Source organism: Zootoca vivipara, chromosome 6 (assembly GCF_965207765.1).
Source record: "Zootoca vivipara chromosome 6, rZooViv2.hap1.1, whole genome shotgun sequence".
Taxonomy (NCBI): Eukaryota; Metazoa; Chordata; class Lepidosauria; order Squamata; family Lacertidae; genus Zootoca; species Zootoca vivipara.
Window position 1 is genome coordinate 37,158,291 of NC_142589.1, and position 16,265 is coordinate 37,174,555.

Genomic DNA, 16,265 nt, shown 5'->3' on the forward strand with positions numbered 1-16,265 from the left:
AACAGGGAAAGGAGGCTGGAGGAGCCTGGCACTGGGTCCAGCTGCCCCAGCTGTGGGGGGAGGAGGGGGCTCCTGGGGAAGGTTTAGGAGACAGGCTGAGCCCCCTCCCCCCTCCCCCATCTTTTCCCACATGGAGTGGTCTGCAGTTCATCCCCAGTTTGCCGCCAGCACTGAGTGCTTGAGCTAACACAATCCAGATGGAGCAGCTCCGTCCCTGGTGAGCATATCGGGGAGTTGTTCTTGGCCCTGCTGGCACCAGCAGCTGAAGAGCAGGAATGCACAGTCTTTATTTGGAAGGAGGCAGTGGACCCAGCGCTCCCCCCCCACCCCCACATCTGGATTTCATTTGCAGAGCATGAAACGATGCTGGGATTTCAGGCCAGTGCCGGTTTAACCCTTTCCTCCTGCCTCCCTGCCTCCCCCAGGGTCAGAAGAGGGGGAAGGGGAGGAAGAAAGAGGGAAAGGACTTTTCCCCCTCCCCAAGGGGCCGAGGCGTAGGGTTCAAGACAGTCTTCCCTAACTTGGAGCCCACTTGAAGTTTTGGACTAAAACGGCCAGCAGCCCTAGCCATCTGGTGGGCAGCAAGTTGGAGCAGCCTGGCCTAAGACATCTCTCCATGCACGCATCCTGGGCATAGTTAAACTTTGGGGTTTGTTCCCACAAGAGGCAGGGATGACCATCAACCTGGTTGGGTTTAGAAGAGGATTAGGCATAGTCATGGAGGAGAGGGCTACCAATGGCCACTGGGTATGAGGGCGATGTTCTATCTCCATGGATGGAGGCAGTATGCCTCTCAATACCAGTTTCTGGCAATCACAAGTGGGGAGAGTTGCTGCAGCTTGCAGGTCCTGCTTGCAGGCTTCCCATAGGCAACTGGCTGGCTACTTTGGGAAAAAAGATGCTGGCTTAGATGGGTCTTTGGCCAGCTCTTCTTATATTCTGCAAAGGATGGGGCTGGAGCACAATGCTCAAACTGCACCATGAGCGTAACCAGATTTTTTTGTTGGGGGGGCAGGCTTTTGTTAGGGGTGGGGGTAGAACCTCAGATTTGTATTGATTGGGGGGCAGTTGCCCCCTTTGGCTATGCCCATGCACATGGCTGCTTTAACGTTAACATGGGAAAGACTGCTACCCCAAAGTCATTGCTTTGGCTTCTTGAGGACTGGGAGGGTCAAGCCATCAAATGCAATGCAGCTTCTAGCAAGCCATTTGCAGGGATACAGTGAGGCTGGGTTGATACAATGAGACTGTGCAAATCCAGCAGAATGAGGAGGTGGAAACCTGAGATGTTAGAGTGGGCTATAGGATTTCAGGATGCTGGTGTGAGGGTGGGTATAGAGTGCTTTCCTATGTACCTGTATTATTATTACTATTACTATTACTATTACTATTATTATTATTATTATTATTATTATTTTCTGAATAATTCTCCTTTCACATTGAAAGCTAGTGCAACAGGGAGTGATCTGGGCTGTCACCAATGGGCTAGATCTTTACTTGCAGGGAATTTATGTGCCTTTTTGGTTTTGGTTTTAACTGCTGCTACCTGCCTTCAGGCTGAAGCAGTACAATTGGCCGCCAGCTCAGGGTCCTTCCAGCTTACTCTGCTGCATGTGCTGCTCCACTACAAGGTGCAAGCTGAAATGATACAGGAGATGATTGTAATACCTGACTGGAATGTGTCCTTAAGCCCTGATAATGCCTCTTGCTTCCTTGCATGGAGGATAGAGAGGGCTGTGTGAGCATGTATAAACACAAGCCTACTGTACAAAGGGGGGGAATTGCATGCACTGCTCAACCCACTTTTGCCTCTGGCCCCACCCTCCTCTGGCATGTGGCCTCCAAATGGTTGCCTAGAAAGGAAAGTGGCCCTTAAGATGAAAAAGGTCCTCCACCTAACATTCTGGTCCACAATGCTGGTCTCACAATCGCTACCTCCTGGGGTATAATAGACTGACCGGACCCCAGTCAAGGATGTAGCAGATTAGACTGTCAGATTTGGCCATGCCTTGAACACAATCTGTCCTCTATTATAACCACCGTGTGGACACCCTCTGGTATTGCTTCCAGCTGCTGGCTGGGGGCTGAAAGGAGCCCAGCTGCAATGGATGAAACCCACCCTTGACTGAAGCAAACCTTTCAATCACAGTGGAATGAATGAGGAGGGGGAAGGTGGGGGGGAGAGAGATTGGGATTTGCCCTTCTGTTCCCACTGGGAGGTGCAGGGTGAGGGTGGGCGGCCCCCTCGGTCTGGAGGAGGAGAAAAATAGAAATCCTTTCATTTTTAGATCCTTGCCTTCTCTGCCTAAGCTCCGCAGCTGCTAATGGAAACCAGATGTCGGAAGGCAGACACACAGCTCTCCGCAGTTGGGACAAATTATTCGGCTCTTTTCCTCTTCTCAGCCCCACTCCCCAATTCCTTTCCCACCCCAAGTAAGAGGCAGCTCATTCCTTCAGCCTCTGAGCCATCGTGGGGAATCATGGTGACATTTAGAACTCCTGCTTTAAACAAAGGAGAAGCGAGAATCATTCCCAACTTCTCAATATGAGAGGGTTCTAGGTTTAAGGTTTTGTTGCTGCAGGCACCCCCTTTCAGTTCATGCACAGGATCTCCACTCTGCACCATTAAGTCCCCATCACAATTCCTAATCTCGCACAGACTGTGCATAAACTGGTCGGACTTGGTTGGCTGAAGCCAGGGCTCCTAAGAAATGGGCCCAGTGTGCTAGCAAGCAAAAAGAGCTCAGAAAATCATCACGGCAGGCGAGGTTCCTGAAATCGAAGGGAAATGACACAAATTCTCATTGGTGCAAACGAGGCTGGCACCTCTCCAGTACAATCCTTAACATGCTGCTTTAACACATGGCTCATTGTTATCAGGCATGTATATATGCCACTTTGCAAGCACACACACACACGGCCACAGAACTCAACACTGTGAGATTCTTAACAAGCTTCTAGCTCTCATGGGTCATGCTAGGCAAAACCTCCAAAGCTGGAGAGAAGTAGGGGGGGGGGGGGAGTAAGATTATCAGGGAGCAAGAGTTCAAAGCTCATTGCCCTATGCCGTCCTTTGATGATTGAGAGAAAGAGGTCATAGCTCAGTGGAGGAACACCTACTATTTTAACTTGAGGAATGAATAAATACCGTAAATAAATAAATGCTTCAAACATTGTAGGTCTGATCCCTGGCACAGATTCTGGAGATAAGCCCAGGTGAGCACAGGTTCAAAACAGAAGGTCTTTTGGTTAGAGTGGCACCATAGCTCAGGCTTACCTGGATGGTGCAAATAGGCTGGCTTCTGGAGAGGAGCTTGACACCTACTGCTCTGCCCCAGGCTTTTTAGTATGGCACAGGTTGGCAGCTAAGCCGAGGTTGGGCTAGCAGATTTAACCCATGCATTTAAAGCACATCCAGTGTGCGTTTAAAACATGCAACTCCCCCCTAAAGAATTCTGGGTTCTGTAGTTTGTTAAGGGTGCTGGGACTTGTAGCTCTGTGAGGGGTGTCACCAGTATGTGGGTAACACGCAGCTCTACTTCTCCATAATATCTGAATCAGGAGAGGCTGCGAAAGCTCTGGATTGGTGTCTCAGTGCCATGGTAGGCTGGATGAGGGCCAATAAACTGTGCTTGAATCCTGGGGAGATAGAGGCTTTGGAGTGGGCGGTACTCATGTCTGAGAGATAGGCAGGTTACCTGTTCTGGATGGAGCTGCACTCCTTATGATGGAGCAAGTGCATAAGGAATACGTCTTTGCCACTTGAGGTCAACTTGTCCTCTGTGGCTAGGAGTGCCTTTGACTGGCTTCGTCTGGTTCACCAGCTATTGAGTTCCTGGACAGAGATAGCCTGTAGCCCATGCGTTGGTAACCTTGAGGCTGGATTACTGCAATGCACTGGGGGGGGGGGGGCTGCCCTTGGACCTGGTTTGAAGGCTCCAGCTCTGGTGCAGAATGTGCCGGCCAGATTGCTGGTGGGGCATCTGGCTGACAACATCTTCACTGGCTGCCCATCTACTACCAAGCCTCTTTCAAGGTCCTTGTATTAATTTACAAAGCTCTGGACAACTTATGCCCAGGGTGCCTCAGGGACCACCCGAGCCCTTATATCCCAGGTCGATCACTGAGATCATCTGCAGGAGCGTCGCTAGCCATTTGTCAAGTAGGCGAGGCTCATTTGACAGCAACAAGAAACCGAGCCTTTACGTGTCATTAGTTCAGTATTGTGGAATACTCTGCTAACAAAGATTCAGCAGGCACTTTCTGTTTCAACTTTTAAATGCCTGCTGAATCCTTTTCTATTCTATCAGGCTTATGCAAGCAATTAAGAATACATTTTTTCCACAATAGTTAGCTGATTTCTGAGTTTAACTTTTTAGATTGTTTTATCATGTGGTTTGATGTACAACTGTTGTAAACCACTGTGGGTTTTTTTTTAAAAAAAGAATAGCAGCATATAATTTTTTAAATAAATAAACAAACTTCAGTTCTCAGGATTCTTTGTGTGACGCCATGGGCTTTAAATGTGCATTGGATGTGCTTTAAATGTATGGGGTAGATCTGCCTAACTTGATGAGCTGTCCAAACATGAGATTGTAGGTAAGATCTCTCCTCCTTAACCCTTATCCGTAGCCAAGGTTTGGGCTATGGTTAAGGAATGACCTTAACCACGAACCCAGGTCAGAGAATATACCAATCCAAACCTTGGCTGGGCTGTGGCACCTAAAACACCTAGTGAGAAGCAGCCTAATAAAATTAAATAATGCCTCTGCAAGTTGAAAAACTCAATGACTGGTTAAGTCCAGGGAGATGCTCTGCAGTTGGGATGTCACATATGAGAAGACCTCCCTTGGATCACTGGTACCACACCTCCAAAAGCAGAGGGACTTACAGAAGGATCAGTGTCACTTAGTGGTTAGAATAAAACTGGGGGAGACCAAGTTCAAATCCCCACTCAGCCATGGATCTCACTGGGTGATACAGGCCCCTTACTCTCTTTCTCTGCTTCAGCCCAACCTACCTCACAGGGTTGTTGTAGGGGTCAAACTGTGGTTGGATGAGAAGGAGAGAAGCATGTATATACTGTCTTGATCTCCTTCGACAAAAGGCAAGATATAAATATAAAAAGTGTTGGAGGTTGCCACATTAATATTGTGAATCAGCCTTTCCATTGTGGTTTGCAACTGCCTGATCAGAGTCTGGGATCAGACAGAAGAATGTTAATATTCCTTAATGGTCCAGGAAGGGCAGCTTTTATCTCTATATGGAAGCTAATTGCTCAAAGTGGCTTCTTGATAGGGAGGCATCTCTGGAATGCGTGGAATGGAGAAGGAGATCAGAGCTTGAAAGGTGACCCTCTCCATCCCCAGCAGAGGAGATGTGGGTGGGAGAGGGATGTGCCAGTGTGCCCTACTTTGCAGAGGACAGTCCTCTGTTTGAAGGGCTGCCCCCCACCCCGGTCAAAGCAAAATAGAAAAAGAACTCTAGGAAGGGATAGCAGCTGGGACTCTGAAGTTGCACAACAACCCTGCATAGTAGACTGGGCAGGTGTCACACAGATCACCTGAGGACATTCCAGCCCGATCAATGAGATCATGGGTAGGCAAACTAAGACCCAGGGGCCAGATCCGGCCCAATCGCTTTCTAAATCCGGCCCACAGACGGTCCGGGAATCAGCATGTTTTTACATGAGTAGAATGTGTCCTTTTATTTAAAATGCATCTCTGGGTTATTTGTGGGGCATAGGAATTCGTTCATAAAAAAGAAGAAGTCTGGCCCCCCACAAGGTCTGAGGGACAATGGACCGGCCCCCTTGTAGGGATAGAGAAGAGAAAGTATGTCTTTACATGGTACTCACTTCCATGAGAGGCAGCATGGGCGTAGCCAGGACTTTTGGGGGGGCAGTACCTACGTGATTGGTCAGTTAGTTAAGTATTTCTATTATTTTACTTGATCCCCCGCCCGCTCTTGGCTTCACCCATGGGAGGCAGTGATGGCCACCAACCTAAAGGTAAAGGGACCCCTGACCATTAGGTCGTGACCGCCTCTGGGGTTGTGGCGCTCATCTCAAGTTATTGTCCGAGGGAGCCGGCGTACAGCTTCCAGGTCATGTGGCCAGCATGACAAAGCCGCTTCTGGCGAACCAGAGCAGCACACAGGACAGAAACGCCGTTTATCTTCTCGCTGTAGCGGTACCTATTTATCTACTTGCACTTGGACGTGCTTTCGAACTGCTAGGTTGGCAGGAGCTGGGACCGAGCAATGGGAGCTCACCCCGTCGCAGGGATTTGAATTAGACATATTCATGGAGGAGAGGGCTATCAATGGCTATTAGTCATGGTGGTTGTCCTCTGCCTCCATAGTTGGAGGCAGCAATGCTTCTGATTAGTAGTTGCTGGAAACCACAGAAGGGAAGAGGGCTCTTGTGCTTGGGTCCTGCTTGCAGGGTTCCCAGAGGCATCTGGTAGGCCACTGTAAGAACAGGATGCTGGACTGCATAAGCCACAGGCTCTTCTTATGTTCTTATATAAGAGGGCAGTACATAAATACTAAATAATAATAATAAAAAATAAAAACATGCTGCACTCCAGTTCAGGCCCTGACCATTAAGCCAGCCAGCCTGCCTCTGATCTTGCATCCCTTTGGCTGCAGACTGCAGCATCCCATTTCCCAGCTGCATCGGCTCTTCTTGCCGTGTCCCAGATCCACTACCTCTTTGCTGTCTCGCAAGGATGACAGGACTCTGGACATGCCAGGGCTTCTGTGGGCTCCCATCTGCTGTGTGAGGCTCTCAGCTGCTGTTTGGCTCTGCGCTGTCACTCAGGACAGTATTTATAAATAAAGCAGGAAGCATGGGGGGGGGGTCAGCGGCCCCGCACCGTGCCAGGCTCCATTCTCAGGCATCGATAGTCACAGGAATGCTGTCATCAGTCAGAGCGATGCACAGTATTTCACATGATGCTTTTCACCCCTCAACACTTCCAAAAACAGAATGGGGATAGCAGAGAGGAGTGGAACATTTATAGGAGCAGACCAGCCTGGAAACAAACAGGATCTGTGCCCCAGAAGGACTTTGTACTCTGCCAAAGCTTGGTGCTAAGGCTGAGCCCTGGAATATTTTAAATGGCAGTGCTTAGCCCTGGGACATGCAAGCATGTGCAAAGTGCAGTGGCTCTCCCAAAAGTCTGGGATCAGGGTGAAAGGTTTCCCAGGCTGAAAGTCCAACATCTTGCAAGTTGTTGCCATTAAAGGAATTTATATACCAACTTACATTGGGGGGGGATACCAAGGCAGTTCACACACAAAAAAAATAATAAGAATAAAACCAATTATTGTAAATACATCTAATTAAAATACATGCAAAAGCAATGACATTAAACCATCCATTTTTAAAATATAAAACAAACAAGGCTTTCAAAACAGCATAACAGTTAAAACAACAAGCAAAGCAGGAGACTCAAGCAAGGAAATTCTTATCTAACCAGGTGTGTCTTCAAGGAGCAGCAGAATGACAGTACAGATGAGGCCTCTGGTAGGCAGGAAGAGCATTCCACATCACTCATGCCTCCAGTGAAAAAGCCCGCTTCTGTGTTACCGCAAGCCAATAATCATCAGGCCACCGGGGGGGGGGGGGGGAGTTTGCATCTCTTGGGCTCTCAAGTGCATTAGAAATTCAACAGTAAATCTCAGTCTGCACACAGTCAGGAAGGGGACATAGCCCAGCAGGAGACATTTTTTTAAAATGTGCACATTTATTGTGTTTTGTGGAATGGTCCTCGTTCAGTGGGAGAGCACCTGCTTTGCTTGCAGAAGGTCCCAGGTTGAATCACAGCATCTGCAGGTAGAGCCGGGGGGGGGGACCCTTCTTTTGTTTCGGACCATGGAGATGCTGCTGTCAGTAAGAGCTGAAATGACTGAGCTACATGAGCCAATGGTCTGACTTGACATAAGAGGATTGTAGCTCAGCTGTAAAGCAGCTGCTTCACATGCAGAAGGTCCAAGGTTCAATTCCTGGCATCTCCACTTGGGATGGGATGAGGATAGACCATGATTGAAACCCATTGATGATTGGTGTCAACAGTGCTGAGCCAGACGGATGAATGGTCTGGCTCATTATAAGGCAGGTTCCTATGTTCCCATTAAATGAGCTTTAATTTTAGGGCTTTAATTTTAGGGGAAAGGGTGTAGTTCAGTGGTAGAGGACATGCTTCAAACCAGGGCATCTCCAGATAGGACAATTCTATGACTGGGAGAGACTCCTCTCTGAAATCCTGGCAAGCTGCTGCCAGCCAGAACAGGTAATATTGTCATAGATGGTCAGCTTCCTGTCTTCCTATGCAGCTTCCCAAAAGGCAGCTTCCTTTGTCCTCATGCCGCTCAGATAGACAAATAGCTTCCTGCATTTCACGCAATGAGCCTCTGCTCTAAATGGGAATGAGCCTTTTGCTCTCCTCCCGGCCTCAAGCACTTTGGGTTTGTATTCAAGCAAACTTTCACAGTGAAAATTGACTTTTCCAAGTGCATTGTCGTGAGATCCAGAATGCTCCCTCTAGCTCAGGATTGCCTACACTGACTGGCAGCAGTTCTCCAGCGTTTCAGGCAGGAGACATTCCTTTCCCTACCTAGAGATGCTGGGGATTGAACTTCTGCATGCAAAGGATGCTCTGCCACTGAGCTCCAGCACTTCCCCAGATTTGAATGTCTGATGAGCCATGGTTGCTCATTGGATTGGCTTGCCTAAGAAATGCTGCCTGCAGAGCACATCCTATGCGGGGAGGTCAAAGCAATCCCATTCCCTCGTATTCCCTTTGCAGAAGTCTGCATACATTGGAGAGAGAAGTGGGTGCCTAAATCCCAGCCCCATGACATTGTGCCTTGTTTTCTCTGTACGCTGGCCAAACTTTGCAGCAACCATAATATATCTCCTTTGTGTTGTCCCACAGTCCCTGCACAACATCCTTCTGCCCCCCAAACCTTTCCTGTGTGAAACTAGCCATTCCTTACCTCGTGGCTCGGTTCCCTTGGGTATGTTTCGCTCAGACATGTCTGGTGCACATTTCCACCACTGCCAGCTGCTTCTGTGAAGCAATTGCAGCTGGGGGGTACACAGCCAGCATTTTGCCTAGGGAAAAAGAATAACAACTGAAAAAGGCAGGCAGACTTTGCAAGCAGAAATATCTGCTTTCTTTTTGACCCTAACACACATTCCAACTGTCCCTATTAACCAAAGCATACCGTTCTCAGGCTACCATGTCTGTTTCAAACTTGACCCAGATCTATTTCAATCTGCTGGTTCCCAAACTGTGGTCCGTGAAAGACATCCAGGTGATCCACAGCATGTGTGTAAAAATACAGGTAAAAAGCATACAACGTCCAGCACAATGCATTGCAATTGCTGCAGCAGGCAGAAAATAATGAAGAGGTCTGTCAAGACCCTCAGCAATTGAAATTGAACCTAATTGAACCCTCTGACCCACTGAAATCAAGGAACCTACGTTAATAATGCCCATTCACTTCAGTGGGTCTACTCTGAGCAAGAATAGCATTGGCTACACCACAGTATGCGTGGTCAGGGGCCTGCCAGGCTTCCGTGCTAAAAGGAACCTATTTTGGACGTTGCTCAGAGGCGTTGTGACTTGGCATAACTCTGCAGGCTGAACTCTGTGGAATTGCAAACAGGTTCTGGGGCTGAGCCCCTGGGTTGACTTGGCTCACATTTTAAGGGCAGATCCAAACCATAATTTTTAAACGCACCTGACACACATTTAAAGTGCATGACTTTCCCTAAGGAACCTGGGAACTGTAGTTTGTTATGGATTTGGGGAGTTGTGGTTTTGTGAAGGTAAAATACCGTCCCCAGGATTCTTTGGGAGAAGTCATGTGTTTTTAATGTTTTGATTATATCTATGCTTTTATATGTGTTGGAAGCTGCCCAGAGTGCCCAGCCAGGTGAATGGGTTATTATTATTATTATTATTATTATTATTATTATTATTATTTAAATGTCATGTGGGTCTGCCCTAAGCCCTGTGTCTGGCATAACCATGGCGGGAAAAGATTAAGACAACTTTGTGGCATGTAACCTCCACCCCCCTCCCACCGCTGCAGAGAGGACAGGCCTGGTTTGCAATGCCAGGAAAGGCTTCGGAGCCAAAGGGACTCCAAGCAGGCTGGGGAGTCTCCTCTCCGTCTCCTTGGCCTCAGCCAGAGCTGCCTTCGGAGCTGATTTATAGCCGGCAAAGCTCGTGTTTGTTGGCCCGAACTCAGCTGCATGCTGGGAATGGCGTTGAGAAGGAAGGCGGCCCTGCTGGGGCTGAGGTGGTTCTCTCCCTGGCTACTATCCAGAGTTCTTTCCACAACGTGTAACTCTTTGGATGCGGGGGGGGGGGGAAGGAAGAGCTTTCAACAAATATGGAAAATGACCCACACTGAAGGCCCGGCATGGGGGTTTCTTGCAGATGGGGTGGCCCCTGCCTGGGAGAGCTGCTTGCACCTCCTGGAATTGTGGACAGCAGCTTGGCATTTTTGGGAAGGTCTTTTTGCAAGGTGAGCTATCGGTTCAGGGATATACTCAGGACTGAGTCCCACCCCCTCTTCCCGCCCTCGCAGAGTCAAGATCAGGGCAATTTATTCATCATCACTATCATTGACAAGTAAAGGATGGCTCTTGGCTCCTTCCGCCCTTGGCATTGCTGATTGGCAAAGAAACACGTCAATGAGCAGGATGAGCGAGAGGGAGGCAATCCAAGGGTAGCTGGCAAGAGGGGCTCTTTCTAACTGGCTGGGCGAGCGGATGGTGAATTTTTAAAATGGCAAGCATTGAAGGGAGTTGTTACGGTAGTTATTTATGTGTTGCATTGATATCCCAGCGTTTCCCTCCAAGATGCTCAAGGTGTCCCACATGGTTTCCCCCCTCCTCAGTTCCTTCCCTTGAGAACCCTGTAAGGTAGGCTAGGCCAAGAGGCAGTGACAGGCCCAAGGTCACCTGGTGGGTTTCACAGCTGAGTGGGGGTTTGAACCCGGGTCTCTCCCAGGCCCTAGTCCAGCATTCTATAGTGGCTCTCAAATTGAGATGATGATGATCAGTTGCTAGGGTTTCCCTAGGGGTGGGAGAGAAATTTGATTCATTTTGCATTTCAAGGCGAACCTACTTAATTTGCACTATGTGAAACAATATGCAAACTGAAACGTAGCAATCCTTCGAAAGCCACACTAAATTCTGCTGTGCAGTTCTCCAGCTAAATGCATATATGGTACTAGGGTAAAGTGTCTGTAAAAATGTAAATATCATTGAAAATAGAAATGCATTGTTTTGGGGGAGATCACTTTGCAAAAAAAATGTGTATATTAGACAAAATTGCATATGAAAATAGGTATATTAGGAGAAATTCCCATCAATATACTAATGAATTTTCATGGTAATTTTTTTTAATGGCAAACTAATGTGGAAAACCAAGATGGTGAAATTCTTCCACCCCTTAATTTTCCTCTCACTGCCACATCATTGTGGCAGGAGAAACTGTAACAACCATCATTATGAAATAAAAAAATTTTGTGGGTACCTCAGAGATGGATCCCATGTTTCTTTTAATAATTCATTCATTCATTCATTCATTCATTCATACAGTTTCTAAACCACTCTTCACCAAAGCAATCCCAGGGTGATTTGCACAACTATACAATCGAAACTTAGGTAGATAGATGAGAGAGAGAGAGAGAGAGAGAGAGAGAGAGAGAGAGAGAGAGAGAGAGAGAGAGATGAATAAAATTGTTTAAACATAAAGGGGTGTAGCCAACTAAGTTTTACTCAAAGTAGACCCACTGAAATGAATGGACCACTGATAGGCCATTACTTTTAAAGGGGGCTACTCTGCATACAACCCAATATTTTAAATTAAAAAAAACCCCCATGTTGCAAGATGGGGAGGTTGTGTTCAGGAACCCTGGAATTATGATGGGGGAGGACAGCTGGGAACACTGGGAGCTCAATTGCAGATTATCTACAGAAAGTCCGAGGCCCCACCCCCAGCATCACCACGTAGGACCAGGAATATCCCAGCCTGAAACCTTGGAGATTCTCTACCAGTCGGTGTAGACAATACTGAGCTAGATAGACCAGTGGTCTGGGCTTGGTATAAGGCAGCTTCTGTGTTCCCAGGTTCTTAAGAGAAAAGTATACCGTGCATGGAGTCAAGCCTTTGTGAATGCCCACTGAAGCCAGACTTCTCCTCCATGTGAACGGTTTCCATGCCACCTGAGAGCCTGCCATACGATCATGTATGATCACATATGTTCAGCTCCAGCTTAGGTTGCCTCCTCTGTGAACCGCAGTGATATCTCCCTTTGGCTAAGATCACAGCTTTATTTAGCCTGGACTGTGTACATTTTTTTTTTGTGTGTGTGTGTGTGTTGTGTTCAATTAATCGTGCAACAGTTGCAGCGCATTTGGAATGCGCCACAGATTAGAGTTTTTATCAGCCGTGCAATCGTCTGCAGACAAGCTCTGTGCTGGTCTCATGGAGGCAGTGTCACCTCGAGGAGATGCTGGCTGACCCCAAAGCCAGGGCGGCGAAGGGGAGGCTTTCCTTCTTTGGTCCTCATCTGGGTCTTGGCAGGGTCCTGCCGGCGCGAGGCTCAGTGACGGAGCGCCACAGCTGCCCTCGCACTTGCGCTGAGCCATCAAACTCAACTGCATCCTCTTTACTTTAGGAGAGAGAGAAATGAACTTGGCGGCCTCCAAAGTCAGAGGCAGGTGCCTTTTCTTACGGCCGGCAGCTGCTCCTGTGGGCTGGCTGTTCCTCTGCCATTTCCCTCTCCTCTCCCAGCCGATCTTGTTCCTCCCATCCTGATAACACTTCCACAACTCACATTCATCACCCCACAAAAACAGGGTGGCTTTATGGAACCTCTGAGCGGTTCAGAGGCTGCATGACACCAAACTTGGGCAGGGGCTACCGGCAAGGGATGACCATTACCTTTGGGGCTTCCTTGTGTGAGCTGCTCAGGAGGAGAGGATCACCTGGTCAGCCACAGTGAGATGTAGGATGCTGGACTAGATGAGGCTTTGGTCTACTTGAGAAGGGCTCTATATATACATTGCTTTTGATGTTGCTACATGGGATCTGCAACAAAACATTGCAGTGCGCTCCTGTTCAGGGTGCCTGCCTGCCAGCGAGCCAGCCATGCCCTCATCAGGGATACTGCATTGCACATATACCCCCGCCACACTTTGCATTTTTATTTCTCAGCTGGCGCTGGAAAATTTCCAATGGCTGCTGAGCTGTTTGTCTAGGAGCATGTTTGCTTGCTGCTCAGGAGGGAATGTGGTCCCCAGACTGAAAATGCTTCCCCATCCCTAGTGTGGCTGAAGCGGGCATCAGTATGAATCATGTCTTCCCCGTGCGCTTCCATCCTAAATATTCCCTTTCTTGTTTCCTGGGCAGCATCTTCACCTCTGAGTCTCCTCACCTGTACTTCCTCCCCTTCCCCTCCCTCCCTCTGTTCTGCAGGTAGTGCAGAGATCAAGGCAGCAACGATGCCTGACTCACCGGCTGACGTGAAGACGCAGTCCCGATCCACGCCCCCCAACATGCCACCACCGTCACCAGCCGTCACGCAGGGAGCAACGCGACACCCCACCTTCACACCAAACCCTAGTGAGTAGTCAAGTCAACACCCTGCCCAGCAATGGGCATCGAAAATGGCAAAGGAACCAGAAACAGTGGCCAGGGGGTGGAGGTGGAGGTGGGGAATCAAAGGTCTCTCCTGGTGTGGTGTGCAATTATTATTATTATTATTATTATTATTATTATTATTATTATTATTATTATTATTTTATGTTTGCACCCTGTCATTCCTCCAAGTTGCTCAAGGTGATGTACATAGTTCTCTTCCTCATTTTATCTGCATGAGAACCAGGGGGCAGCTGCCTCAGGCGGCGGAATCCAAGGGGCGTCTCAGCAGGTGTGCACCACAGCTAGAGAAGCAAGTGGCTTCAAGCTTCTAGTGAGATCCCGCAAGAGACCTGTTAAATCATGCAGAGGCCTCGCACAATCGTCCAGAGACCCCAGTATATAAGGCAGACTTACCAGGGTCTCCAAAGGCCTCCACACAACATTATGGGCTCTTGCAAGATCTTGGTGGAACCTGGAAGCAGCAGTCGCACAACTCTGCTAAGCGAGGCTTGAGCTTCCACATCGCTGACTTATTGGATCTGCCTGCGCTCTATCCTTATGGCCTGTTTGCTTCCAGAACTGAAGCAGACTGACAAACTTTTATACGCTCCTTCCCGCACACATGCTACTCCCACTCTGCAATGACCTGTACAGTAGGAACTGTGAGCTGCGGCTGTTCGTTAGCTTTTTCCAAGAGGCAAAGCAAAAAAAACACAACCCGACCCAAGCAGAGGATGCGCTTAAGAGGACTTTGCAGAAACGGAATCCAGCCAGACCCATTTCCCCGCTTTATCCGCAAGCTCTTTTCCTCTGGTGTGGCGGTTCCGGTTGTCATCAGGACCCGGAGCTGCTTCGGATGCCGGGGCGGGTGGGTGGGCTTGGATGCTGTCCACCTCCACCCTCGCCGCTTCTCGCCTCTTGATGCATCGCCTTTCAAGCGAATGGCAGTGCCAGATGGCACCACATTTGGAGTGCCAGGAAAGCAGCCCTCCCCCTTCCCCGTTGATGCGGATGCCAGCCGTCTCCGCTCCTGCTGTTCATGAGCGATGCTGCGATTCGCAGCCAGAAGGTGCATAAGGGAGCAAAAAGGGAGAGGGCAGTTGAACCCCAAGCAGACAGCAAAGGCAGCAGCAGCACTCAGGATTATTTTCACAAAGGACGAGTGCCAGGGGGCCCAGGCCTTGCTAGAACCCAGACCTCTGAGCTCTAATGTAAGGTCATGCAGATCTCAGTGGGAGAACGTCTGCTTTGCATGTAGAAGATCCCAGGTTCGCATCTCCCACTCGCATCTCCAGGTAGGACTGGGAATGAATCCCTGCCTGAAACCCTGCGGTGCAGACAATGCTGAGCTCAACATACCAATGGCCTGATTCAGTATAAGGCAGCTTTCTATGTTTCACTGTGTGGATATTTTGCAAGCAGAGCAAACTACTCTGCACATGCTCAGAGGGAAGTTTGTTTCACCAGAGCCCTGGTTTTGAAACTAGATTCCAAACCCTGTATAAACAAGGCTGCAGAGCAGTAAAGTTGAGCATTGCATGGCTTAGCTGTAGCCATGATGAAACCCCGCTATGGGATTTCCACCACGCATCAAAGGCCTGCCCTGCTGGTGAGGCAGCAGTAGTAGCCTCCGAGGCCATTTCCTTCTGATAAGAGGACAGAACTGTGTCACCTAATCTGCACCCAGGAATGACCCATTCTGGTTTGCCTCCTGAGCAGTGTTAGAAACCGAGATATGAAAGCTAGGAGCTAAATGGCACTTTAAACCCAGGTTATGGGAGCAACAACGGAATGTCTAGGTGCACTTTCTTATAACAAGAATACAAAGCTGAAAATGAATGAACTGCAGCTAAAATATTATGTCCAGGGTCTAGTCTTTCCCTGCCCACTCCCCTAATATTCTTAAGAGGGTCTCTTCTCCAGTCTTCAGAGAGTAAGTGGCAGTGGGCGGGGGGGGGGCAGAAAAAGGTCCTCCTTTCCTTCCACTCTGCAGTTTTAATCTGAAATCTTAGGCGCAGTACTGCGCCCAGAGCTCAGAAACTGCTCACACTAATGAATTCTGTCGCAAAATGCGCCTAGAACAATGGGAGTTTCGAACACGGCTCCTGAGGTGAAACAAGAAAGTGCCACCCCCACTGCTGCCCACTATCCCCCCCCCCTGCGCTTGCTAAATCCTTGCTTACCAGGGTCATGCAACTGCGGTTTCTGGGTTCTTGCAAGATTTTGTGGGAATTCTGCTAGATCTCGCCAGAACCCGGAAGTCACAACCATGTCTCCTTGCTTCTCCAGCAGTGATGGCGGCAGGTGGGGTGACCCCCACACCATGAGGAGAAGCAGTGACAGCAGCGAGATCTCCCACCTCTCCCACTTCTCCTCATTTCTCTGGCAACAGGCGTGGTGAGGGCACCTGAGGGGGCTCACCTCTTGTGATTCCACTGCCTGAGGCAGCTGTCTCAGTCTGGCCATGCCTGCACCCCATAAGCTAGTTTGCTGCCTTCAAATTGCCAGGGCTGAAGGGTGATTCAGTGGCCAGCCCAGGCAGCCTGTGTGTGTGTGCAGGTGTGTGTGTGTTTGTGTGTGTGAGAGAGACAC

The 16,265-nt window shown here is 49.0% G+C and overlaps 1 protein-coding gene across 8 annotated transcripts in view; it reads left to right on the forward strand.

Moving 5' to 3' along the window:
* The window catches only part of CBFA2T3 (CBFA2/RUNX1 partner transcriptional co-repressor 3), a 68,957-nt gene that overhangs the window by 26,078 nt on the left and 26,614 nt on the right, over window positions 1-16,265 (forward strand). For all 8 annotated transcript variants that reach the window (XM_035119413.3, XM_035119409.3, XM_035119411.3 and 5 more), the window contains exon 2: window positions 13,509-13,655. In XM_035119413.3, coding sequence (XP_034975304.2) covers window positions 13,535-13,655 — 121 coding nt within the window. In that variant the 5' untranslated portion in view covers window positions 13,509-13,534. The remainder of the gene's footprint in view (window positions 1-13,508; window positions 13,656-16,265) is intronic.